At 38.9% G+C, this 26,167-nt stretch overlaps 1 protein-coding gene across 2 annotated transcripts; it reads right to left on the minus strand.

Moving 5' to 3' along the window:
• Positions 1-1,199: 1,199 nt before the first annotated feature.
• Positions 1,200-26,167, minus strand: hapln1b (hyaluronan and proteoglycan link protein 1b). 2 transcript variants are annotated; one of them, XM_008423177.3, is made up of 6 exons: positions 25,857-26,167; positions 12,172-12,306; positions 8,104-8,267; positions 3,393-3,591; positions 2,722-3,024; positions 1,200-2,208 (listed from the first exon to the last, which is right to left on the minus strand). In XM_008423177.3, the coding sequence occupies exons 2-6, from the start codon at positions 12,275-12,277 to the stop codon at positions 1,919-1,921; spliced, it is 1,062 nt and encodes a 353-aa protein (XP_008421399.3). In that variant the 5' UTR covers positions 12,278-12,306; positions 25,857-26,167; the 3' UTR covers positions 1,200-1,918. The 2 variants fall into 2 exon arrangements, with proteins under 2 accessions (XP_008421399.3, XP_017163525.2); XM_017308036.2 differs by lacking the exon at positions 25,857-26,167 and adding an exon at positions 12,681-12,781.

Genomic DNA, 26,167 nt, shown 5'->3' on the forward strand with positions numbered 1-26,167 from the left:
AATCACTGAATACTTATGCCGATTGTTTTTTAGGTACATTTTTATGTTTTCATTCACTTCAAGCTACATCATGTAACTTTAACAATAATATATTTTTGAATATATTTGTAAAACTGTCACAATGTGGTGAGAGTGTAAAATGAGACAGGTAATCTGTGGAGAGATGGAGCTCCTCTATTTCTTCCCAGTGCTACTGTTGCCATCTGAACAATATTAAAAACAACCAAAGAGCCAAGGGGAGTGTATTAGTGTTGTCAATCATGCTCGTGTACCAACAAGTGTATTTGTTCACATGATAGCAGGTGCATCTGGCAGAAATGAAGTCTGGATATGCATTTCCAAAAAATAAGTTTTAGCAGTTAATTAATCATATATTATTCATTGATTTGGATAGTTTTTAATCCCTTAATAAATACATTTGAAAACTGCATTTTGTACTTAGTTTATCTTCATCTGAAATTCAAATTTATTTCATGATCTAAATCATGATAAGTGTGACACAAGCAAAAACCCTAAAACAATCCATAATACTTTTTTACTGCACGTATTGTATGGGTTCTTCGATTATCCTGGAAATGTACTAAATTTAAAAATCTTAAAATGTTTCCTTTACTAATTTAAACCACTGAAGCAACTAACTCAAAGTTCCATATTTTAGGGAGCATTAAAAAAGGAAAGTCCTTTGAATTAAGTCATAAAATACAGCAAACACCATTTCATCCAGTCTACATCTACAGAAAAAAACATCAGATGAAGACGTAAGAGTCATTTTTAACTTTTTGAACAGGTCATGCTAAAAGTGTTGTGTCCAAAAGAAAATAATGACAAGCATTAACAAGGCTTGTTCTGCTAATTCAACTTAAACCCAGTAACCGTATCAAAAATAACGCTTTATTAAAGCATTGACACGAAGTTGAGAGTAAATCTTCTGGAAGCTGCTTAGCTGTGTGCTTCTTATAGCTGAGCCATGCTCTGAAGCCAAACACTACGACAGCCTACAGTCCCTGCATCGCTCTGGAAGTGACAGCGACCCAAGCGACACGAGCAACGCTGCTTCTACTCAGGCAAAGCATTTTGGGAGGAAAATTGCTGTTTATGTCGTCCACTATCCTGAATGTCATCTGATCAGTGCAAACACCTCCCAGGCCCAGCCTCACCCCCAGCCCCAGCCTCAAGGCCCAGCCTCACCCCCAGCCCCAGTCCCAGTCCACCCTACTAATACTGTAGTATGTTTTACGTAAACCAAGAAGACATTGGCCAGAGAGACAGCAACAAACATTTCTACAGTGTATAAAAAATATCAACACAAATACATTTCTAAGTTTATCACAGTCTACATACTTAGAAAACATGTTGCTAACAGCTAGATGTTCCTATTTGTTTTTGTCTTTACTGTTGGTCCAAGTTTGGTCCAATGCATTTGTAGAAAAAACATGAAAAAAAAGCGGACGGTAGGATGCAGCTATAGCACCTTGTTGAGAGGGGAGGGGCAGTCGGGAACGGATCAGCTAACGAGTCCTGCCTAACGAGCTTCACAGAGGCTGAGCTTTCATCTGCTCTTCATGTTGGGATCGAAAACAGGATAAGTGCCCAAAGTTTTGGTCCAACCTTGACACACTTAGCTGTTGTTAGATTTGTTGGCATGTTTTTTCTTGTATGACATTTTTGCATTAGCTTTTATATTTCCAAATCTCACCCACACGTCAGCCCACCCAACTGATTATTTGCATTGATTAAATAATATCTAATATATGTGTAAAATATATTTTAAGGTCCTGAATGATGATGCAACATCTCCCATGAGTGAAAGCATCACTTGTTATTACAATTCTCTTTTCTATGCATTTTAACCCATTGAGAGTGTTCTTTGATGTCTATGTTTGTGCATGCTTGTGTGTAGATGTAGGTGTTTGCAGGATTAGTTGTTTTCCTTGTAGCAATACACTCCGTACAGCTTGTGCTTCTTATCGGGGAAGCCATTGAACCTCACAGTGGCCTCTGTGGGGCTGCAGCGGCGCCTTGGATGATAGATTGGGTAACGGACGCTGGCGTCCGCCAACCAGCCGGCGTCACAGCGGTCGTACTTGTTCAGCTTCCAGGCAGCGAACATTTGGCCAACCTTGGCGATCTGGGCACCATCTTTTTGACAAGCCCTCACAGCCTCGTCATAGGTGAGCTTAGACGACTGGATCAGGTAGTAGAATTTACCTGGGAGGAAAAACACAAACAATAAGAGAACCAGAACCATGTTATACGATGTGTTGCCACTGTTCATCATCCCTCTCCTTCTCCCCGCTGCTCTCTGCCTCTCTGCAGCTAGCACAGCCTGCTGTGAATGCTATGGCTAGTTAGCATTGAAAGTTGTTTCTCCACCATTAGCACATTAAGTGGCATGTACACTAGGTGATTGACAGCACTAAGACCCTCCTTCTGGCTCTGTTGTTTTTGGTCGGGAGAGTTGCATTTCTTCATATGGGCAATAACAGCTCAGGGAGGAGATTGATCTTTTTACAGATTACATTTCTCATATCAAAGTTGACAATGACAGTTTTAACACATATGTAAAAAACAAAAAACATATTTTTTTATAAAAGTTACATACTGCAGCTTTAAGTAGGTATTCTGATAAACATTTCTGTAGGAGATGTTGAACCAAGGTGAATTCAGGTATCAGGGCATGAGGGAAAAACCCCCTTCACAGACACAAGTCTGACCCCTCACCTTTGTGGAAGGAAGTGAAGCAGAACACATCGTAGTGACTCTTGTCCTTGTCTCTCAGGCCGTAGTTGCGTATGCCCGGCACCGTGTTCCTCCCTCCACAGGGTTCTCTGGGGGTGGTGATGGGGTACTGCACAGAGCCGTCGCTCAGCCAGCCGGCGTTGCACCAGTCCATCCCGCCGCGCCACGCCTCATACAGCTGGTCGAAGGATGCCACCACAGCATCCTGGTCTTGACATGCCTGCTCGGCATCATAAAAATTCAGGTTGTAGCGGCCCAGGCGGGGGAAGTAGGGGAAGACAACACCTGCAGGGAGAGGCCAACAACAGGAAAGCCTTGATGCAATAATTCTGTTGTACATGGGAAATAAAACTAGAATTTGTCCAGTTTTTATTGACCCTGATGAATGACAGGAGATGAAGCACAGCTGCTGCCGGCGTTTTTAGCTTTAGGCTCTAATAGCAGGTGTCCCCAGCTACTCACAAACATAATGAAACTGCTTTGATGCTAATGTGCACCATGCTCACATTTGCTGACATTCCTCCCAGCAGTCTTTGACCCTGGAGCTAAATTTAGATGGAACCCATTTATACAATACAACACTGACATTGCGTACTCCTTCCAAGAGCTCATTGCTTTCTGTTCTAAAAAGCTCGATCACCCAATCATTTTACCTTCAAGTTTGAGGGACACCACCACTGTGTCATCCTCCAGACCATCAATCACTTCACATTTGTATCTCCCATAATCGTCCAAAGTGACATCTGTCATCACCAGGGAGGCATCCATTGGGGAGGCGCCTTGCAATTGGACACGTCCTTGGAAAGTTCCGTAACTCCTTTTGTGGTAACCCATGGCGACAAACACGTCCACCTAGAGCACATTCAAAGTACGTCTCATTTTACACTGTCACAACCTTGTGACAGTTAGAACAAATATGTAAAAAACATATTTTTTATACAAGTTGCTTTAGATTAGACTAAATGTTTCCCGTTTTATGTCAAGTAGGATTAGCAACAATATCTGAAAGGCCTAAATATCAAAACACTGAGCGGAACATTCCTACATTACTTTCTGCAAATTCAGAAGTGGATATACATCACTGTGCCATGAAACAAGCTAGAAAAGTCCAGATGATCGTCTCATCGCTTTGCCAGCTTCTTACAGGTCAATTTAGAATATTTGAGTTATTTGGATGAATGCTTATAGGCAGGGGTGAAAGTAGTTTTAAATTCTTGGGGGTACTTTGACAAAAGTATAAAGCACACTTTGGAGTTTCTATGCTGATGAAATTTTTGCGACACGATAAAAGCTGTGTAGCTCTTGAATTGCTACGAAGTGGAGCTGTATTTCCCTCAGCCCACTGGCTGCAATGTCGACACGTTGATGCCTTGAGACCTAAATTCTGAACATAGTTTTCCACATCGGGTTGATGGGGTAACAGGTCCAGAAGGGAACCACAGACATCTCTCCCAGGCCAGACTAGACACATAGACCATCTTCATTGGTTCATTTTAAATTCTGAATCATATTCAAAAACAATCTAATTATTATTAAAAATAATGTCACTAAAAGCTGCTACTGCTGCTCATCTGATGGAGACATAAGAGAGAAGCTACTATTCTTTTAAAAACAGATATAAACATTTGTTTACCAGTTGGTTAAATAGTTAGAATACAAGAAAGTGAAAAACCAACAGACTCATAATAACCAGTTTACAGGAAAGCATAGAAATTGACTAATTTATCTCCTTCCCGGCTATCAGCAATGTGGGCTGCTGACGCTGTGCTGCTGTTGGTGTCGAGCTCTCAGTTACACAGAAAAAGCTGGAAGACATTACGTTCTGTTCTATTGTTCACGTTTCCGCACCGTACAGAACAAATGTGTTCGAGTGGGTCGTTTACAACCCATCAAATATGGAGCAGCAGCAGCATCATTTCTTTGGGATCATCCTTTATTCTATTTCTATGCTAACGTGTAAAATTATTAAACCAAAATTATTTCGTTGCTCTTCTCCAATCAGGCAAAATTTCTTGTCACAATTTCCAACAGCAGCAGCAAATGTTTGTAAGTTACATTTAATTTTACTTTTAAGATATTTTTAAGTCAAGTATGATTCAAAATTTTAAACCTGATATAATAATGAAAAATCCAACTTAAATTAATGGTTTTAATATACCATTGTCAATCTAAACATAATATTTAACCATTAAGATCCCTGTTTTAATTCCTAGCCTCCAAAAATATACCCTTCTTAAGTCCGTCATGGCGCCTCAAATGATTACGTGACGCAGTTGCAAAGTTTTAATAGTTTGACTTATGCAGAACTGATTTGATCGTTTCCATAGCAACGATCAGAAAGACATTCCCCCAGAACTACAGTGAGCTCATTGTAGCTATGACCTCATCTATGAGAAAGATCAAAGAACATCTGAGGTTATGAAAGCTTGGCTCTCAAAACAAGAGGTTATACCCAAGCATCTCTTTGTTAGTGATCACTGTGTTCAACAAGTACTTTTACCATGGAACAAATTGCATTCAAGACCATTTTTTTTCCAATTACTTTTGGAGCAGGTTATTTAATAACAACAGGAGTAAGAAAGATTTTCAACAAGCTACTTCCAGGAGTTACGTTCGATATCACTAGTTATAAGGATGAGAACGAATACGATGAGTTTGATGCGTATCTGTTCAAACCTTCCTCTACTGTGACAAAAACATCAAACCAAAACGCACAGCAAGCTTCCCCGGCTGGGGCAGTTTATGGTGGCTCAACAGGACATAAAAAACAGACGGATTATTCAGATCACTCTGACAGGGACACAGCGGATGAGGACAACGATTTCCCCAGTTCTCCCAAAGTACACAGACTGAGGAGGGTTGGAGCAATAAGGAGGAAATCAAGGCATCCAAAAGCTCAACCTGATGTCTGAGGAAAGCAGCATTACAAGACCGGACCCATCAAGAGAAATCGTCCTAGGGAACAATTTTTCTAATCCCAAAGAGCAAACGGAGAAAACTCGTTTCGGCTCTTGGGACGTGAAATGTCCCAAGAGCCGAATAATTAATGATAATTAATTATTAATCAATTTAATTATATAATAAAATTATATAATAAAATTAATTAATAACCAAATTATTATTTAATAATAATATGATTGTTGTAATAATATGTATTATGATAATATTTGTAGTATTTATGATAAATAATAATATTCATGATAATATAAATAATAATATTTATGAGAATATAAATATTATTATTTATATTCTATAGTATATATTAGTATTTATATTATTATATAAATAATACACATTATTTATATATTATTATATATAAATAGTAACATATTTATATATAATAAACACATATTTATACATAATAAACACACTGATTGTGTTTTTAACACAATCAGTGTGTTTATCATTAAAAAAGCCCTGTACTATTATGATTAAAAAACATTAGCAATACTATATAAATTTACATAACATAAAGTTATATTATAACGTAACAATATTAAATTATAATAACATAAAGTTATTATTGTTATTATTACTATTGTTTTTTTAAATAATAATAATAGTACTAATAATATCCCCACAAAAAATTCTGAATATCCAGTCCATTACAGTCTTATGTTTTTATGGCTTGACTTTTATTTATGTGATTATTAATAAGTGATCAATGTGGTAGATTAGCTACTGCAGCTATTAGCTGCATTAACTAGCTAATTAAACACCTGCTGCACTGATGATCTGTCAGAGTTGGTGTTTAAGTCTTAAGCCTTTTATTTTCTAACTGAACTCAAACAAAATTCCACACCACATCTACATGTTAAGGATGTCAAAGTCAAGCTGTCATAACTGAACTACTTCCCTCTCCCTCCATATTATTTTCTTATTTACATTTTTCCTGACCTGTTAATCTAGTGATAGTGTAGCAAAGCACTGCAACCCTTTGTCTTTTATCAGGCATACATTTAACATTTTGTGCATTATATATATATATATTCAACTATTTAATTTCACACAATTATCGCGGTAAAAGCCATTTGTTTGTTAAATACTCAATGAAACATATTGTTGTAAATGACGTATAGTCACAGAACGAGGTAATTAGTCCAAGTTTGTCGTTTATTGAACGTTCAGAAACTACAGCGGCTGTGATGCGTCAAGACAAAAATAAAAATAGGTAAAACAACCCGAACAGGTGATCAACTCTAAACCACTCGCACCTTTTTACTCTCCGCACACCCGTTGCCATGGCAACCTCCTGCGCAACCTCATGGCAACCAGAGATTATGTTAAAAACATAACATTCAGTCCGTTACGATATTAGGTTTGCAGGTTTGACATTTATTTTTGCGATCATTGATAAACCTCTCATGAACACAGATGGTTGATTAGTTAATTTTAAACACCTTCTGGTAATGGAAGCGAAACGCACAGAATTGCGCAACACCTTGTTGAAACAATAATTACTGAGATTATTATTTTTGTTATTAACTTGAGCGCGTTTTGTTTATTTTTTGTTGTTGTTGTTCTTTAATAAAGTTAATAACGATTTAAACGAGCCAGAGGAGGACGTGCTGCTCTCAGCGTCCTGGCCGCTTTCAGTTTGTATAGTTTGTAACCTAATGCCGAGATCGACTCAAAACCTTCCGCGATCGACGTGTTATTGGACCCCTGCTCTAGCAAAGCACGAACAGTTCAGAAACAATATGAAATAGGAAAAAAAATATTTATTAACTGATTAAGTCATGTTTTAGCACAGTAAACCCATTGATTTTTTTTACAGCAGAGAGCCGCTCCTCTCTTGCAGGTACCGGTTCCCCGGCTAAATCTTTTAGGGGTACGCAGTACCCTGCCGTACCCCCTTACTTTCACCCCTGCCTATAGGTGCATTAAAAGCAACAGCCATGATATCAGGACTAGTGTTTGTTGACTATTTGAAAGCAGTTCAGTGTTAAATGATGACCTGAGATTATTTGAATCCAACATTATTTTTATGCTAAATTAGGAGTCAAAATGGTTGCGGAACTCTTATGATGCATTAACAAACTATCTTAAATTTTTAACAAGGCAATTAGCTTCATATTTGAATTGAAATTCCACTGAAGGTTTCAATTATTTTAATGTCATTATTATATTTGAACAATAAATCAATAACAATGTATATCAAGATAGACACCTTATCGGTATTAATAGATAATATGTCTGATACAATGTTCAATATTTTTCCTGAACTCTGATCCATAACCGCACAGCATTCTGGGAGATGCAGGCAGAGGAAAGGCTTTAGCTGCTCAGCCTCTCCTGGCCTGCCGTAGCCATTATAACTGAGAAAATAGAAAAGTTTTTCATCTAATTCACATCAGTTGTTACCTCTTTCAGATAGTCTGAAGTCAGTTTGGTCCACTTGATCCTCATCTTGCGACTGGGTGGCAGTTGCTGCTCTCTCTGGATCAGGCATGGTAATGTTACATTCCCCCCTCGCCTCGTTACAACCTTGGCTTGTTCAGCCATGACATTGAACTTGGGCCCATTTTCTGCAAAACAGAGATTTATTGTAATTGCAACCAGTATAGTTATTGATATTCAAGACCAAACAGGACAACAAAAGTAATGTTTGCAGAAGTCCATTTGTTCATTAGGTTAAGATCAACACAACCAACATTTTGTAAACGTTTGAATGTTTTCATGAACTGGTAGTGCTTTTTTTTCCACAAAAAATGATCTAATTGTACAAAAGTATCAGTCAGGAGAAGGGTCCAGAGTAAATCCTACAGTACTATCCATTCACCATGGCAAGCTGGAGGTAGTCACCAATAACATGAGACAAAAAACACATTAGAAACATCATCATCAGTTTCTCCCAAATTAATTAATTAGAGAGATTTAAGATAAAAAGTCAACAGCAAAGCTGAAGAATCTCTAAGGACAGTTTGTCTCCTACATGCGACAACAATCTCATGTACTCTCCATGCATAAACAAATACAGTAAGTTGCAAACCAAAAATCTGTTTTTCCAAAAACACAAATAAATAAAAAATTCAAATCCCTATAATCACTTTGGCCTACCCAACGAACCTTCCATCTGTGCGTTCACCTGAAGAGAGCTGATGTGCCGATAATCTGATAGATTTGAAGAATGTTTCCATAACTGGAGAAATATTAAAGTGTGATTCTGATAACACATTAATCAACCAAGACTGCAAGATGAAATAGAGTCAAAATGTGATTTATTCTAACAAATGCATTTGTTAGAATTACTTCAGACAAATTTAAAAAATAACAGGAGGAGACACTGAAAGAGGCAACAGCCATAACTGTTGCTGTATTTTAATGCTTGACTGAGTTTCTCTGATAGCTCAATAAACCTCAATAACACAGCCCTGACCTTCACTGCTTCGTTGGCTTTCTGTAGATAAAATTATATTGTTCTCTGTTGGACTAAAATGTTTACTAAAGATGTCAGTCAGAGGTGACTTTAAAGGTAACTGAGGCAGTTTTAGGTAACCTCCACCTCCTGACCTCCTTTCATCTGGCCTAGTCATAAACCTTCTGACAAATACCCAGCTTCAGAGTGATCCAAGAATATTCTGAGCAAACTGATGGCCCTAGTTTGAGTTTGCCTCTGTAAACTCTCCCCTCCTTCACTGAGCTTATGTTGGCTGCCTCCACACAAAACGTTTAATTCCAGCTGCTGCCTAAGCATGAATGAGATTAGCTAAACAGCAAATGGCACATTGATTACATGCTTTGTGCTGAGGAACTGCAAGAGTGAGATCCTGTGCCTCTTCATGACACTCATGTTGCTAACAGTCTGCAGCTAGTAGGCTGGGTGGAAACACACCACATCCTATTACATATTCATCATTTTGTTTTAACACTTAAAGGACAAACATCAGCCTTGACTTAAAAAGCAACTTAGGATGTTTTCTCAGGTGATAGTCAGGTAGAAATTGGTTTGATTGGGGACTAAAATTGCAACATTTGTTACATTTTCAGCTGCTGTGGTTCTCCTTCTCACTGCACTGTGTCAAGCAAACCAAACCCTTTTAAAAACATGTTGCCCCCCTTGCCTGTGGTGGCGCTACACCAAGAACCACTGAAGGAAACGAAACCTAAAGCTCAGAAGCAAAACTTTCTTCTTCACAAAATGTAAACAAAAATGAAGTGGTGTTAGATTTTAGCGGTTGTAGAATTTATCTTCTGTCGTTGGTAAAAGACTACAATCTATTGCTTCTGCTGGCGCTAATTTTGTGCACTTGATTTGGTTGTATTTACCCAGAATGCCCTGTGTGATATTCCACTTCCTGCTTTTAGCATGGTCTCTGGTTTGCTTTTCATTTGAACCACACCGGAGCCATTTCAGCTGAACCAAGACTGAGGTTTTCAGGCAGATCAGAGTTCGACTATGCATTCACACCTTCCCAAACAAACTGGACTTTGTAGGCAAACAGACTGGAGTTGGATTAAAGCGAACTAAACAGGACTGGTGTGAATGCACTGTAAAATGTCCATCAATCTGATAAAGGCTGTAGGGACCAGTTTTGAACAAACTGAAGCCTATTATTCTAAAGACAAAGATAAAATTGAGAAGTCGTAAATATTTAAGACAGCAGTCAATCTTTTTGAAATCACTCTGACATTGCATTGCTCAGAGAAATTGTAGAAAATAATTCAGTAGAAACTTAATCTCAGCTGCTAAAGGCCCTAGTTAGGATGTCCAAGTTTATAATGTTTCAATTAGAAACGTGTGTCCAAAGAAAGCATTTTCTCTCTGGGAAGAAAATGACAGCATGACCTAAGTGTGCAAAAATACTCCTAAATTAAGAAGAAGGCTGGAACAATGTCCTGTCCATGTTTGGTGAAACCCTAACAGCTGATGACTGGGCCTCATTTTGCAGCTACAGGAACCCAGCCACCCTGCAATCACTGAGTCAACATCAGCTTTGTATACCAAAGTATTGTAGGTTGAAGTGTGAGGCAGAATGTCACTCCAAACTGGGTTATGCAAGGATTGAACTGATATAATATAAAGTCAGGTAGGTCAAAATGTATCCATAGTAGAGAGAAGTTAACTCATACAGAAAGCAACTGTGTCAAGTTGATGTTTCTAAAGATTATACATCAGGATATTAATCATCATGGATATACTTTTCATATATAGATTTTACAATTTGACTTTTACAATAACATTTTAATATGAGAATTTTAGAATCCAGTGAAGACTTAGGGTGCATTCAGTCTGATGTGGACCAAAACAGTAAACTCTGGTCCAAACTTAGGATTCAGTTTGGTAGAAGTGAACTCTAGTTCGGTTTGAATGTTTATATGAACGCCAACCGGACCGGAGACCGCTCCACAAGGAGGAAGAGAACTATAATTGCAAGGCATTCTGGGTAAATACAACTAAAACAAATGCGTAAGTCTAGCGCTAGCAGGAGAAGTGACCTGTGGTCCATCCATCCATTTTCTTTACACCCTTGTCCCTTAGTGGGGCCAGGAGGTGCTGGCGCCCATCTCCAGGTAACGTTCCGGGCAAGAGGCGGGGTCACCCTGGACAGGTCGCTAGTCTGTCGCTGGCCAACACAGAGACACACAGGACAAACAACCATGCACACACACACACACTCACACCTAGGGACAATTTGGAAAGGCCAATTAACGTGACAGTCATGTTTTTGGACTGTGGGAGGAAACGGGAGTACCCGGAGAAAACCCACGCATGCACAGGGAGAACATGCAAACTCCATGCAGAAAGACCTCAGGCCGGGAATCAAACCCAGAACCTTCTTGCTGCAAGGCAACAGCTCTACCAACTGCGCCACTGTGTAGCCAGCTGATGACCCGTGGTCTTTTATCAAAAACAAAAGAGAAATCCTACAACCTCTAAAATCTGATGCCACATCATTTTTGTTTACATTTTATGAGGAAGGACGTTGCTCTCAGTGTCTTCTACTGAGGTTTTTGTGTCGTTTCCTTTAGTGGCTTTTTGTGTCGCGCCACCACAGGCCAGGAGAGGAACATGTTTTTAAAAAGGTTTGGTGGGTTTGACACAGTGCAGCGTGAAAGAGAACTACAGCAGCTGAAAATGGAACAAATATTATAATTTTGGTCCTTGATCCAACCGAATCTACTGGACAATCAGGTGGGAAAACACATAAACATACCACAAACATACAGAGTTTTGATATTAGAACTCTGCGAACAGCTTTTGGAATCTTGACATTTACAGAGTTTTCATCTGTCAGTACACAAACTCTAGAACAATATCTGTGTTTGACTGTAGCCTTATCTCTGAGCCACACTGATAAGTCAAGTATTCTGCAGAGAGAGTGTCATGAACGAAACACAGCAAAGAACACTAAAACAACTCTGTATCTCACCTGATAGAGCAGAGCTCAGGACGACACTGTGAGCAAACAGAAGGGAAACAAAACTTACCTGTGACATAGATGGTTCTGGAGTGCTCCAGATCAGGGTACAGAATGTCTAAATTGGTTTCCGCAACACTCAGGGAGACCAAAGCACAGATCAGCACAGGAATCATCTTCACTCAATGTACTCCAGGTCCGATCACTGCAGAAACACACACACAGAGGGGGACTTTGGGTTAATGCTTCGCAAACTTGTCCTGTAGAACCGTGTCATTGTTGCAGGACAGACAGAAAGCTCATATTAACGCATGCAGCTTCGGAGAACAGCATCTCTATCTGCATGGCTCTTCCCTGCAGCATCTCCAGCAACTACAGGGAAGCAGAGCGGCGCGCTGCCGACTCGCCTCGAGCACTTCCACAGCCAAACACAAAGTCTCAGAGTCTCACTGCAAAGTTGACTCAGCAGATAAACAAAAAAAATCTGAGATGCAGAAACTGAACTTCAAACAAGAATCCCGTCAGGACAGAGGAACACGAAAAGCACAATACACTCTAAAGGAAGCGCAGTGTACCTACTGTGTGAGAAACACCAGCAGAGTGAGGAGGCAGCATGTCCTAATCACCAGCAGTTCCAGATTGCAGGCAGACTGCCACAGTGCAGTGACTGCCTCAGTCAGCTTCTCTCAATCTCAACCCTGACTAGAGAGTACATTCAGAATAACCCTCACATTCTGCACAGATTTCATCTGAAAAATGTCAGCCAAAAAAAATTTTAATTGTGAAAATTACAACAAAAAAAATTATGAGAAACCCTGACATGCATAATAAAGATGGTATGACTGGGAATTGGTGTATTTATGCTAAATGCTCTTTTATTCTGTCATCCCTGGATAAAATTCACCAGAACCATTTGCTTCGAGAAGTCACTTAGTGCAGCGGACCCCTCGTCTATTTACAGTTCAGTATTTACAATTTGTTCAGTGGAAAATTAGCCAAAGCAACTGTAAATGATTCTCTGGAAATGTGTCTATTTGCAGATATTTTCAGAGTATCTAAAATATTTGAAAGAAAAGGCAGCTTGGAGATCTGAGATATCAAAGCACAATGCTAATTGACATTGACAGCCAATCCAGAAGCATCATTCATTTTCCTTGACACTGATTGGCTGGACCCCAAAGAGTGGTAATAATGAAGACCTTGGATGTTATCTTCTGCTGTAGTGCTAAGACAGATTCTGTTGTGTGTGTCAATGCATATTAAGATATATTTGTTGTTTGAAATACTAAAATAGGCAGGTGTAAGAGTCCTTAACTATTATTTGAGCTTTTAAAAGCTGTCTTTGTGTTTTTAAAAGGTTATCACAGAGACAAAATATGGTAAATGAACGACAACCAGTTAATGTTGTGGGGCATGAACTATGAAGGGTGTGTGTATGAACTGACTGTCTTTTTCATCTTGTGCTTAAGTGCAGCTGTGTGTGCAGTAGTAATCAATTAGATTGATCTTTTAGCTCCTATTTTCCTTATCTTCATTCATTCAGTTGCAAACTGCTGATGCACCTCCCACTCCTGCCAAGTGGACGTCCTGCAGTCAGCAGAATAACTGCAGCATACACACACACACACGCACGCACACGCATACACACTACACTCATTACAAATACATCCTCTATTACCCCTCCCTGCCTCAAAAAGTCATTTTCCTGCTAGAGTGATTTTTTGAGGGGGAAGATAAGACGTCCTTCTAAGAAGGGTAAAAAAACTTTTGACTGTTCGCTCCAGGACAAAAGGAGTGCAGGCAAAGTATGAACATGTCAGTGTGGGACAGAGCAGGGAGGTGAAGACAGTGAGGGAAACCTGAGGTTTAGCTGAACCAGGAAGGGAGGCAGGGAGGACGCTGCAGCAGGAAAAATGATGCAGTTTCAGACTTTTTTGGTGCAATTAGCAGCAGTTAATGTAACACAGCAGAGATTTCCAGCTGTTCATCAAACAACACTCAAGTTTTCAGAATGATGTTCAGAGGCTGAGTTCAAGATAAAACAAACTCTAATGGATCCGTCCTGCAAATATTATTACATGTATTATAGGTGTTTATAAATGATATTTTCTTAATTATGCGGTATGTAACTTTTATCAAAAAAAATATTTTTTACATATTTGTAGAACATGTCATAGTGACAGTTTGGTGTAAGACAGATAATCTGTCTACTTTCCAATAAAGTTAAAGCCATCCCATGTTTGACGTTGTGGCGGACATCTTTATCCTGAAGAGTAAACTGACCCTGATGAAACCTCTGGGACAGAGAAACAAATGAGCTGCAAGAAACTGACAGGCTTAAATCCAGACAGAGAGCTGAGGAAATTGTTTTGTTTTTTTCTAATGAAAAAAAGAGGCATGGGTCTGCCTGGCTTTAAAATCTTTACTAAAGCTTCACATTATCACAAAAACAGAGATTTGCGTTTAAATTGAATCATTGGACTCTGGAAAAGTTCTGACTCAGATGCAAACTGCAGATCGGTTTTAAACTCAGATGATTATTACATGTTATTATTAAATTACATGTTAGCGTTACCATTATTTCCTTCATTCAAATTCAGCGTTTTCCTCTGATTATTATGTGTCCACAGCAAGTTTGTGAGTTTTACACCTGAACCTAAAACCAGTCAGTGAATCCAAACTGGAAAATCACAACCATATCTAATAAAACCAACTTGTTCTATACAGTGAAATTAATAATTCTTCTCATTATTTTAATGATTTGATGTCGCTTTTGCAACGTTGAAAAAGAAACTCTGTACTGTTGCAATTAGTGATTGTAATTAATTAGCATGTTAGATTAAATGACTAGCTTAAGAGTTTAAATTAAGTAGCACTTAGTCTTGTCTTAGGGTGGGAAAAAAACGGAGACTCATTGTGGCTGGCAGAGCAACGGCACCCTTGGAATGACCAATTAACATTTCATTTGTTTTTGGATGGTGGGAGGAAAGTAAACTCCAGACAGAAAAGCTTCAGGTGAGAATTGAAACCGTCTCGCTGTGAGGCTGCACCGTACATCACTCTGCTGCCAGGAACTTTCAACAGGCCCTGTATGTAAATGAAGTTGACAAACGTCAGGTCAGAACATTCACATTCATTCGCTGTAATGTCTGCTGAGTTCAGTTAGAGACTGTGTCAACATCCTGGTCAATGTGTTGCTGGCTATTCATTTATTTTCTGTGTAGCTTCAGTTTAATATTCTAGTACAAATTTACAATGCTACAAGCTAATTCCCTTCACTTATTTAATGGATCCTCAGTCAGATTCCTGCCAAATCATTTGATGTATAACCCCTAGAGCAAATGCTGAAAAAGTGAGAAGAATAAAAGTTTTGTACACTTTAGACCACATGTCTAACTCAAGGGCCCAGAGCCGAATCCAGACGCTAAATTACATCAAACTACTTCCTTTCTTACTCCAAAATATAGGTACAACGCTGAGAAAACTGTTTCCTCCTTTACAGATATCTTCTGTTTTTGCTTTCATTTAACACTTATCTATTACAGATAATTTAATAGTTGTTTTATATCAAAGAAAACTTTATAAATGCAATACGTAGTTTTGATTTGAAATGACGATTTAAGTTAACATGGCAAAATTGATCTCACCAAATCACACATTAACTGGGGTTATCCACATTTTTCAGAATGTTTGTTAATTTCACTAGTCAAACTTTACTGGCAGACATTTAAAATTAACAGATTGTTTAAAAAGAACCTTTCTAACAACATGAAGTTGGGATACATCAAAAGTTTTCATGTTAAAAGGTTTTAAGTTCAAGTAAGTGTGCAGGAAACACAGCCGCCTGCAGGAGAAAATCCTGAAGAAAAATGCTGCGAATGCATATTTTATTTGTTTTAAGACATTAAATCACACTCCAGGCATTTTCAACTTCATATAATGCAGATCACAGTTGGAACATCAGTTCCTCGGTTTTTTAAAGGCAGAGTGAGGATGCATTGTCATTTAACTCTGATCTTTCTTGAGAGTTTTGCTTAACAAAACGTTAGCAGATAAATCCTGCAGGCAGCCCAGAGCAGTGATGCAGCAGCTGACCTGAAGTGGTGCTCGACGAGCCGTGTGGAAGCGCCTCCACACCATGGAATGGAAGCTCCTCTGGAGACTACAGAGCCACAGTGACATGTGGTTGTTGTTACACGCATGTTGTGAAGCTAATTCATGTCAGGAACAGCATGAAGTCGGCCAATAAGACGTCAAACCTGTTTACGATGCAGGACTGGGCAGAAGTTTACAACCACTGATCAGGAGCCTGACTGTTGTACTTTGAACTGAATTTAAAAGTACAAAAGGAAAAGCTAAAAAATAAATAACGATGTGGAATTTTTCAACTGTAAGTACATATATTAATGGTTTGACTCGATTTAAAATTTTAATACCGTTAATTGCAGGATCCATCATTAATTAATTACAATTAATCACATTTTTATCAAAAACTATTTGTTGACAAAATAAGCAACATCTCCAGATAAAAAAATAAAAAATTCACTGCTCCATCACACTTATGGGCGTACAAGAAACACATGAATATAAAGATTCCAGGGGGAACCTTTGAATGTAAAAAATTTTATGAGTTGTGTTCAGATTTTTAACACATTAAAATCTATGTAACTGATTAATCAAAATTAATGCAAAGTCCTGCCTATATACATATAGTTTGGGGTTTCGGTGTCTGTGTGCGTTTCCTTTCTGCTGCAGCTGCAGGTTTTCCCTGGAGGGCGGGGCTAAGCAGGATGTCCACACACACGCCCCCCCAACCCCACACACACACACCTGTGATTCATCAAGCTCATCAGCTGCTGGATAAGAGGAGCTGGCTGCCAGTCATTCAACACCTGAGTGATAACACCAGCTGTCCCTCTAGCCCTGTGTAGATCTTCTGCTGTTCCAAATGTTTTCTGGTTCCTTCACTCATACTCTCCCGTTGCTCACCACATACTGGAAATTTATCTCCAGTGACCTCCGAACCCAACCCATCTGCCCTCTGACCCTACCAACTCTCGCCTCACCAACAAGTCTGCTCATTCCCACCTGGCCTACTTCCCCCTCAACAACCATAAGCTCCTCACCTCCTCATTTACAAATGTCTGCCTTTCAGTCCCCTGGCTCATTTCTCATCCTTTTTTCCTGTTCAGTCCAAGAGCCCTCTGGATCAACACCTCTGCACACTCATTGTTCGTGTATTCAAGTAAACCCTTCACCCCAGTCTCTGAGTGTCCTACACATGGGCCAGAAGCCTCCTGAAAACCACCTGACAATTTTCTTGTTAATTACAGAAAATTAACAAGAATTTTCAAGATAGGTAGCATGTGGGTTTGGGATTATCTAAATGTTGTAACTCCAAATTTTGCCCCTGTTTCAACAATCTGGGTCAAATTCTCACCCACACAAAATGAAATGATGACATCCAAGAACAACCCAGACTAACTAAGAACCACCGAAACTCAAGTCTATCATACACTGAAAGATGTTGAAACACACGTCATTGTCCACAGGAAGCTGAGTTTAACATAAACCCAAACTGAGAGGCCACTGAGTGAGAAAGAAGCTCCAAAACTGACACCTTCAAAATCCCATCAAAGTCTGCATCAAGTCTGTGTTAAAAACTGAAATATTACCAAAATCGCTTATTATATTTCAGATTTCATAATAAACGTGCTAATCTTAGCTTCCATAAAAAAAAGAATTCTACAGCAGGTTTTTTTCATGTCACCAGAGAATGATCCAGGGACGGCGAACCCAACATCCAACTACAGTACACCTACTCAACATCCCAGACCATTTCTTTGAGCCACTGAGTATTTCCCTGTGAGTGGGAGAATGAAACTGTGAGGCATTTATAAATTCTTGCATCAGTTTCCTGAACAGAACTGTAGCATGAGAGCATTCACTAATGACACTCAGATGTAGGTTCAAACCAGTCCACCACTTTTTATTAGACATCACTGTTAAACCAACCTGGTGGTAACACAGACGTCTCAGCATGGAGCAGAGTGGGGATAACAGATGGTTTGGTTTCTGTAGAGGCAGGTAAGTCAAAGTCATGTTTAATCTCTTCTTTCCAGTTGAAAGTGGTTTGTTTTGCACCTGTTAATGTTGAAAATCAGGAAACACTTTTCCTTATATTCAAAAAATTAAGTGTGCATTCTGATGTAACTGGTTAATCAGAATGAAAGTTTATTTTATAAATGAAAACATTTAAGCAGAATGTTTTTCACTAAGTCCACATTTCTGTATTAAAAATGTTTTTTTTATTGGTCTGATGTAATATTATAATTATTATTGTCACATTTTATATGTCCCATAAAAATCACAGAAATAAAAGTTTTCAAACATCCATCTGTGTGTAATTAATCTACATAATGTGCTTCATTTAGTGATAAAGTTCCTAAAATAAACAGACTTTTCAATAATATTCTAAACTATTGAATGAGTCTGTATACACAGTCAAGAAAAACAATCTAATTTACATTTTCTGACATCTATTTTTCAAAGAAACACTTTTTTTTATAATAAAATGAGCAAAATAAGCGAGTCAGGCTTAGACTGTGCTGTGGCACAGTTGGTACTGTTGCTTTGCAGCATAAACATGTTGGGTTCAAATCCTGGTCTGTCTGCATAATGTTTGCATGTTCTCTCTGGGTACTTCTGCTTCTTCCCACACTCCAAAAACACATTGGTCTCCCTAAATTGCTGATATAAATAAAAATGTGTGTGCACACTCAGAAATGTCCATGTTTTTTTCTAGAAAACTTCTCAGATTAATCTCGGAATTTCTGATTATCTTCCAGCAAATTTTTAACTTTTCAAACTCAGAAATTTCCTTGGTTTTTCTAGAAAGTTTCTGAGATTTGTTGACAGAAATTTGTCTTTGTATCTACAGGGGCTGATTAGTCAAAGAGTATCATAGAAATAAGTCCTCTCCTGAATGTGTTTAATTTAACATGTCTGTGAACAATATTGACAATTCTACTACTGAGCCCAACAAAGCAAATAGAGTTCCTCCAGCTTTGTTTTTTGGCAACAGGCTGCTGTAAATACATAACACACCCCGTTTAGTCAGGTTGTGTATCAATGGCAGTGGTTCACCTTCATCAACCCACTGGGTTGACTTGTGGCCTGTCTAAAATCACATGTCAGATGTGACCACGGTTTTAAATAAACTCAACTTTCAAGGTTCTAGCTCTATTTATATGCATGCTGAACAGAGACAAGCTCAAAAACATAAACACTAATGGAAAGCACATTAGTCAGCACGACAAAAACAGCAATTCATGAGGCGAGTAAAAAGTCACATTCTCCTCTGCACATAAATGCAAAAAGAAGCCATAAACTCCTTTGACCTGTCGTTTGGTGGTCCCCCATAATTCACACAACCTGGAGTTTACGGTTTTTCTCTTTTCAAAGAATAAGACCCCCTTTTTACATTAATGGGTAAAATGGGCCCCTGCAAACCTCCTGGTTGCTTAAGTGTGCTTATATATATATATATATATATATATATATATATATATATATATATATATATATATATATATATATATATATATATATACTTCACAGCACATATATATGTGTTGTGAAGTGGAAGGAGTAATGGGTGGGGGGTTCAGGGTGGAGTCGCTAAGTCTAAGCCAGCAAACAGAGAGGGGTTGTTGGGCTCAGAGCCTCTCACGAGCTCAGGGCTTACAGCTCTAAATCACTTAGTGCACAACATGCTCGACCACAAATATGACGAGTTTCACAAATATGATTGTCTGCATGGGCGGCGAGTGACCGGATGAAAGCTGGGTTTTCACAGCAATGTACAGACAATGCTGCACCAGGACTGTGCTCTAATATTTCTTCATTCTAATGAGGAAATAATTGCCCTGCTTTAGTTAGATCTAAATATGTCAGTGGCACAATACTGATTGACAGTAGTCAGCTGCTGGTAGAAGGGCTGTTGGCACTTCGTGACATCTTCTCTGTTGTCAAGTCTCACTCTAGCCGGTTAATGTCTAGTTTGGTACTAGCCAGGTAGGGTGTTTTCTCCATGGCAGTGTTGTGGGAATGTGAAAACGTGGGCTCGTTGTGAGTGTGCCGGAGCTGTGGTCGATGCTCCAATGATGTCACTTTGTGCATGTGGAATTTTGGTCAAATTCTCCAAAATCTCTTGGTATATCTGTTCGTTGCGCGTTGCCTTGTCCAGCTAACGCTTTATGTACTCTTCAGCCACAACTGATAAAAAGGCTTGGACCAATGAAAGGTTTGACCAATAAAATATCGATTCACAGCTCATCACCTCACCAACTACTATGGTCATGTTGTGGTTGAACTGTGTTGTTGACGTAAAACCGTTGGTAGGTCAATCAATGCAGTCTGCTGCAAATCAAATCACTTATGCATAATACCTAGCTAGGTCTGGCTGGTACAACCCCTGAGGTGGTTCCAAGAAACCGTGAAGAATTGTGCAAATAAAGACGAATCTGGCCAGGGCTGACTGAGGAAGAACTGGTTAAAGCCACACTGATGGAGAATGGGCATTACTGGCTTCCTTTGCTCAGATTTAAAGTAAGTCAAACATGGCCCAGTGCTGTGGTTTGTTTTCTGATTAGTCCAGAAGCATCATTTCTGACTGGATTCTCTAACGCTATCAGTCTTTTAATATTGTCAGTTAGTGTCCAGCTTCAAACTCTGTCTATAGCTCATGGTTTCAGCACTGCTGGTACTGACCAGAGATCAGGTGGTCAAGCTTGTTTAAAATAGTGAATAAATTAGGTTAATATTAGGCTAAATCCAACAGAGGAACATACATTCATTGGAAGAAACATTTATAGTGACACAACTGACTTAAGTCATCTCCATGGCTGCAAATCATTATTTTATGAAATTAGCAAAGAACTGGTTCAAGCACCAGTTCTGGTAAAGTACTGGAATGTTATATGTTGAAAAACCCATAACTAGAGCAGTTCCAGGACTTTTTCATTGTAGAAAGAGTGGCAGATGGATTGCTCTAAGTACCCGAACAACTTAACTAGACTAGGTAGACTTTACCCACAATAGATGATCTCTCAACATGTCATGTCAGAATTCTCTGTTCATTTTTGATGGGCCCACAAGTCCACGTGTAACAGATACAAACACGTTTTTTTAAACTCATTTTCTAAAGTATCTGCCAAATAATGCTTTTCAAAAGACATTTGTGATTTGTATTTCCATAATGGGACATCTCTTCTGACTCAGCAGACCAGGAACGAGAGAAATGTGGAAGATTTTGTAAGATAGGAATGCTTGAAAAAATGCAGTGGTCTAGGGTGAGACATAATGAAACAATGCCTGTTGAATCACGTGAAGTTTAAACGAGTGTGAAAGTATTGTTTTGGAGATGATGCTTCTAAACTTCTCCAGCCTTTAACAGAATGTCTCCTCAGTCTCTGCTAAAGCTAATTGACCGGTTTGTGACCAGGACTCTTCCAAGGAATTATTTTTACTAAGCTACAAGTACACTAAGGTACATTTTTAAAACAAAAACATCATTTTTATGATCTCACTCCAAACTCTTTCATTGCACTTACAAACAGTTCCTGCTTGAGAGCAGAAATTTTGAGAATAAAACCTCAGATTTGGTCAGTTCTGTTCAGTCTGTCATCCGTTCTTTTTTTAAATTATTTTTATGTTTTATTATTATTAAAGGAATAACCTCACTCAGTAACAATCCCATACAAAATAGTGAGAGTGAGTGACTGTGATGTCACAACCCATTTCTGGGTGTGATTGTTTTGCTTAGAGAGCTCACTGCAGATGATAACTAATCAGCTGGACTCAGCTACACATTATTCTGAGCACTGCATAAAGTACACATGTTAACATGTCCAGAATTGGAAGGCAGAGTTAAGAAAACAGTAAGGGATGTACCGATCGAGATCTTTTGTCCTCAGTAATAATTAGAGCCATTTCACAAAAAGTACTAATATTAAGTATTAGTTTTAAAGTATTATTATTTTTTTCGACTCTCACAGAGTCGAAGCGACTTGATGTTTCACAGATTGTGCTTCATTTCTTCATGTTTACACCCATATAAAACATGTTTTTGCCCAATATATGTCGCAAGATAAGATAAAAGCGACAGAAGATTTGTAGCACACACTCACACAACACAAGTACAATAATGTTATAAAAATTATCAAGTATGAGAGGGAGGTATCAGCATGTATGAGACTGAGCTATTCAGTCTTGCATGAGGCTCCTTTAGTTTTTACACCATCACTTTTCTTTCCTGTTTTAACTGAAATATTTCCATTTGAACAAAACCTAAAATAATGTTAGACAGCTAGCACAGCAACAGGTAGGAAGGCACTAGTGTTGCTCCATATAACCAGAGATAGCTCACTATGGTTGCATTCACACAGGAGGCTAATGAGACCCAAATCTAATTTTTGTACCCATATGTGACCTATATCTAACTTTTTCATGGCAGTCTGAAAGGCCCAACTCCAGTCTATTCACCCTTCATTCACATGAGACGTGTCATAATTCGGCAGTAGAAGATACCAGATGCAATAAAACCGGATGCTAACAATGGCTGAAAATTACTTATGAAAGCAGTCTGCCTCAATGTAACGCATCGCATTTCATCCCAATCCCAGTCCAATCCAAATCCTGATCCCAATCCCACCACTCCTGGTCCAACTCCACCTCAAAACAAAAGCTGCAGTCAGTGTTCCACAAAAGGCCGTTTATACTAGTTATGGTTTCTTTTTATAAACTTCCTTCGTCTCGTCATGATCGTGTAACAATACTGTCGGCTCCCATTGCTGAATATCTTCAAATTCAGCAATGGGAGCTGAATTTGAAGCTCCCATTCAATGACTGCATCGTGTATGGATGCCATCGTCCGTAGACAACAGCATTCGCTATTGCTTCTGTGAACAGAGTGCTGCTGTGCAGCATCAACATTATTCTGCACAATGCGGATCGCTTTGGTGGTCGTAAACCTTTCACATCTGATATCACAACATTCACTAGTATTGTCTGAAAAATTGGAATCCAGCAAAAAAATTAAATTGAGCATTAAGACCTGCTGTATGAACTTTTGGTACTTTCCACGGCATCTCATGAAGGAACTGCACGCCAGAGCAGTTTTGAAATCATCACGGTTTAAAACTCAGTATTCCAACATACTGGTAACCAGACCATACTGTCTTCTCACTGTTTCTCTGATGCTGCGATTAATCCCTCATGGGGATCAACTGAGGTAGTCATCAATTGCTGCCTTTGTATATCTGAGGTGATCTGGACTTGTTCTTGTCAATTCCTCATCTTACTAGAACAAACAAAACTCTGAATATAAATTCAATTAGTTTGACTAGAAAATTTTAATCTTGAAAATGTGTATTTAGAATGTGTATTCCCTATTGAAAATATGGAAAGAAAATATTTATATAATTTGTTCCAGCTCTTACCACTACATCTCTGGCAAAACATACATAAAAATGTAATTTATCTTGTATTATAACATTGCTTATAGCTTTGTATGGTGATATATAGATGAAACAATACAGTTTTTGGATGGACTAATAGGGAAGAAAGACCGTATTCTCCATCCAAGAAAACTCACCAAAAACCTAAAACAACAACACATTTTGACATTATTGGCATTCCACACAAAACGGCCTCAATGCACTGGGAGAAATTTCATCACTAAATCTGGACATAATAAACCAGTTCAGTTGCTTCTACCTTTGCTTCAAAGTGTGAGACAGCGAGAGACAGCTTTCCTTCGATGATGCTGTGCAAAGACACTTTACACTTTTTCTAACGTTGCACATTGCACACCCCGCTTTGATGGTGAGCTTTGCACACAATTCACAGAAGAAGCAGGGAAACCGTGCAAGTAGCTGCAGCACATGGAGCACACTCTGACACAACAAAGCTGGGTTGCGAGAGGAGCTCAGTGTTCTGGATCAGGTTCTGGATTCCTCACTTGTAAACGGTACTGAAAACCAATGTCCACCACCTTGAGGTCAGATTTAGAGTTTCCTCTAAAGTGTGTTGTTTCACCTTACTTGCTTTCAGATTAACTTGTTTTCGGCATTGCAGATTTTTTTACAACCAAGAAGAACCCCATCTGTTCCATCAGGTTGTATAACGACATTAAACTGAAGTCGACAACAGGGATTGTAAATGGATGCCGTAAGTTTCTCCGATCCCAATCATTCAAAAATGCCTTGATTGAGACCCCAAGGCCAAACTTGCGATCATGTTGGGACACCACAATGATGTAAAGAAGGAATCCTGATCCTAGATAAAATAATCTACACCACAAACTTACAGTTTTCCTTTTAGATTATAAATTTTATGTGGTCTGTCTGCTAAAAGATAAAGTAATCTAATAGAACTGTTTGTACGTTTATTACAGTACCTCTGAGTTCAACTCTCAGAAAGCTCTACATGTCCAGCAGCAACCGTAGAACCTGACATTTAAGATCTTTGTTTTACATTTTTACAACTCAATTGAACAAATGTGTCCAAACACTACCTTTGTCAACGCAGCAACCATTTTACTGTAAATCAATACACAATGTGAATTGTTGCTGCTCTATGCTGTGTATCATCAGTAAGAAACAAAAGGAAAAACTTATGGTTTGCTCCCGCTGGTTTTTAAAGAATCTTGTGAACCTATCAGCCATTTTCTACAATACAAACAACCCACTGAAATCTCCTGGACCTGGAGATAACACAACCCCCCTCTGCAGGAACCTTGGGGCGTAAAATTATCTACGATTCTCTGGTGCTTCCTGCAGAGGTTCCTGTTCTCAGGGAAAACACTCTAACAAAGAAAACACACCTCTGAATACTTTTAATGGTGCGTGTAATCAACGTTAACCATCCAAGTGGAAAAAACTTGTGTAGTGTTGATTTTATTTGGATTTAATTTTACTGCCATGACTGGAAGTTGTAGAAAATGAATCAGAGACATTCTCTACTGCGCTGTCATTCGGAAAAAGGACAATGCACAATGCCTGGTCCCATAGATGTATTCTCCTGAGTCCGCCCCTGCATGCTCACAGTGTTGCAAGGTGATGGAAACATCCAGATAAGTGGCTCCTTGTGAATAAGACTTAGCTAAAGCAAACAGAACAGCTCATTCTGTTTCCAGTACTAACATTTCCAACAAGAACTCAAACAAACACTCAAGATGTTCCAGGCTTTTAAGAAATTCTCTTATTTACCTCATCTGAAGATTAATACAGAAAAAAACAGGCTAAGAACATTACGGTTTGAAACTCTTTGATACGCTTTGGTAAAAGTTTATGTTTGTTTCAATCAACAGAAATGAAAATTTTGAATCAGAATGTGTAATACACAATGAATATTGGCAGCTGATGCTTTAAATAAATTAATTCACTGATTAACCACGTGGTGTATATAGAAATTGTACATGTTAATGTAAACTAACAGCTTCCTGTCATCTTTAATACCAAATATTTTTTATAATCAACTTGATAAAGATAATGTTACAGAATATTACTTAATTAAAAAAAGTACTTTCAGCTAGACAGTCTTTCTTAAAAACACAGCAGTGCACCTTCTTATATTTATAATACAAACTCTGTTCATGATGTTAAATTTTGTGTACATCCGTCAACACACCGATGCTTTTTGGCGCATCTTATTTTGTTATAATAATCAGAGTAATAAAGAGGAGCACTTCACCTGGACTTTTGCGCTGTGTTGCGGCTCAGGTCAAAACTCTCCGGCGGTCAGAAGGAACACTGGGGGCGCAGGACGACTGCGCCCGGTGAGGGCAGGAAAACCAGGCGGTGCGGATGTTTCCTGTCCAATTGCGGCTCCGCTGTGTGATGGCACAGCGGCGCGCGCTCCTTCTGGTGAGTGTGTGCGTGTCGAGTCGCCTGCGCTGCGCGTGCAGGTGAGAGCGACACCTCGCTTTGATTTCTCTCTGTCGTGGAGATCTACATCCACGCGCTCTGAGGTGGGTTTCTAGGCTCTTGGTTATTGTGACACTT

The sequence above is a fragment of the Poecilia reticulata genome, chromosome 12 (assembly GCF_904066995.2).
Source record: "Poecilia reticulata chromosome 12, P_reticulata-male-v2, whole genome shotgun sequence".
Taxonomy (NCBI): Eukaryota; Metazoa; Chordata; class Actinopteri; order Cyprinodontiformes; family Poeciliidae; genus Poecilia; species Poecilia reticulata.

Coding starts and splice junctions, on each gene's coding strand:
- hapln1b (XM_008423177.3), bottom strand. CDS start 12,277: ATGATTCCTGTGCTGATCTGTGCTTTGGTCTCCCTGAGTGTTGCGGAA. Junction 8,268..12,171: donor CAGAACCATCTATGTCACAG/GTAAGTTTTGTT, acceptor TCTGTTTTGCAG/AAAATGGGCCCAAGTTCAAT. Junction 2,209..2,721: donor CTTCACTTCCTTCCACAAAG/GTGAGGGGTCAG, acceptor TTTTCCTCCCAG/GTAAATTCTACTACCTGATC.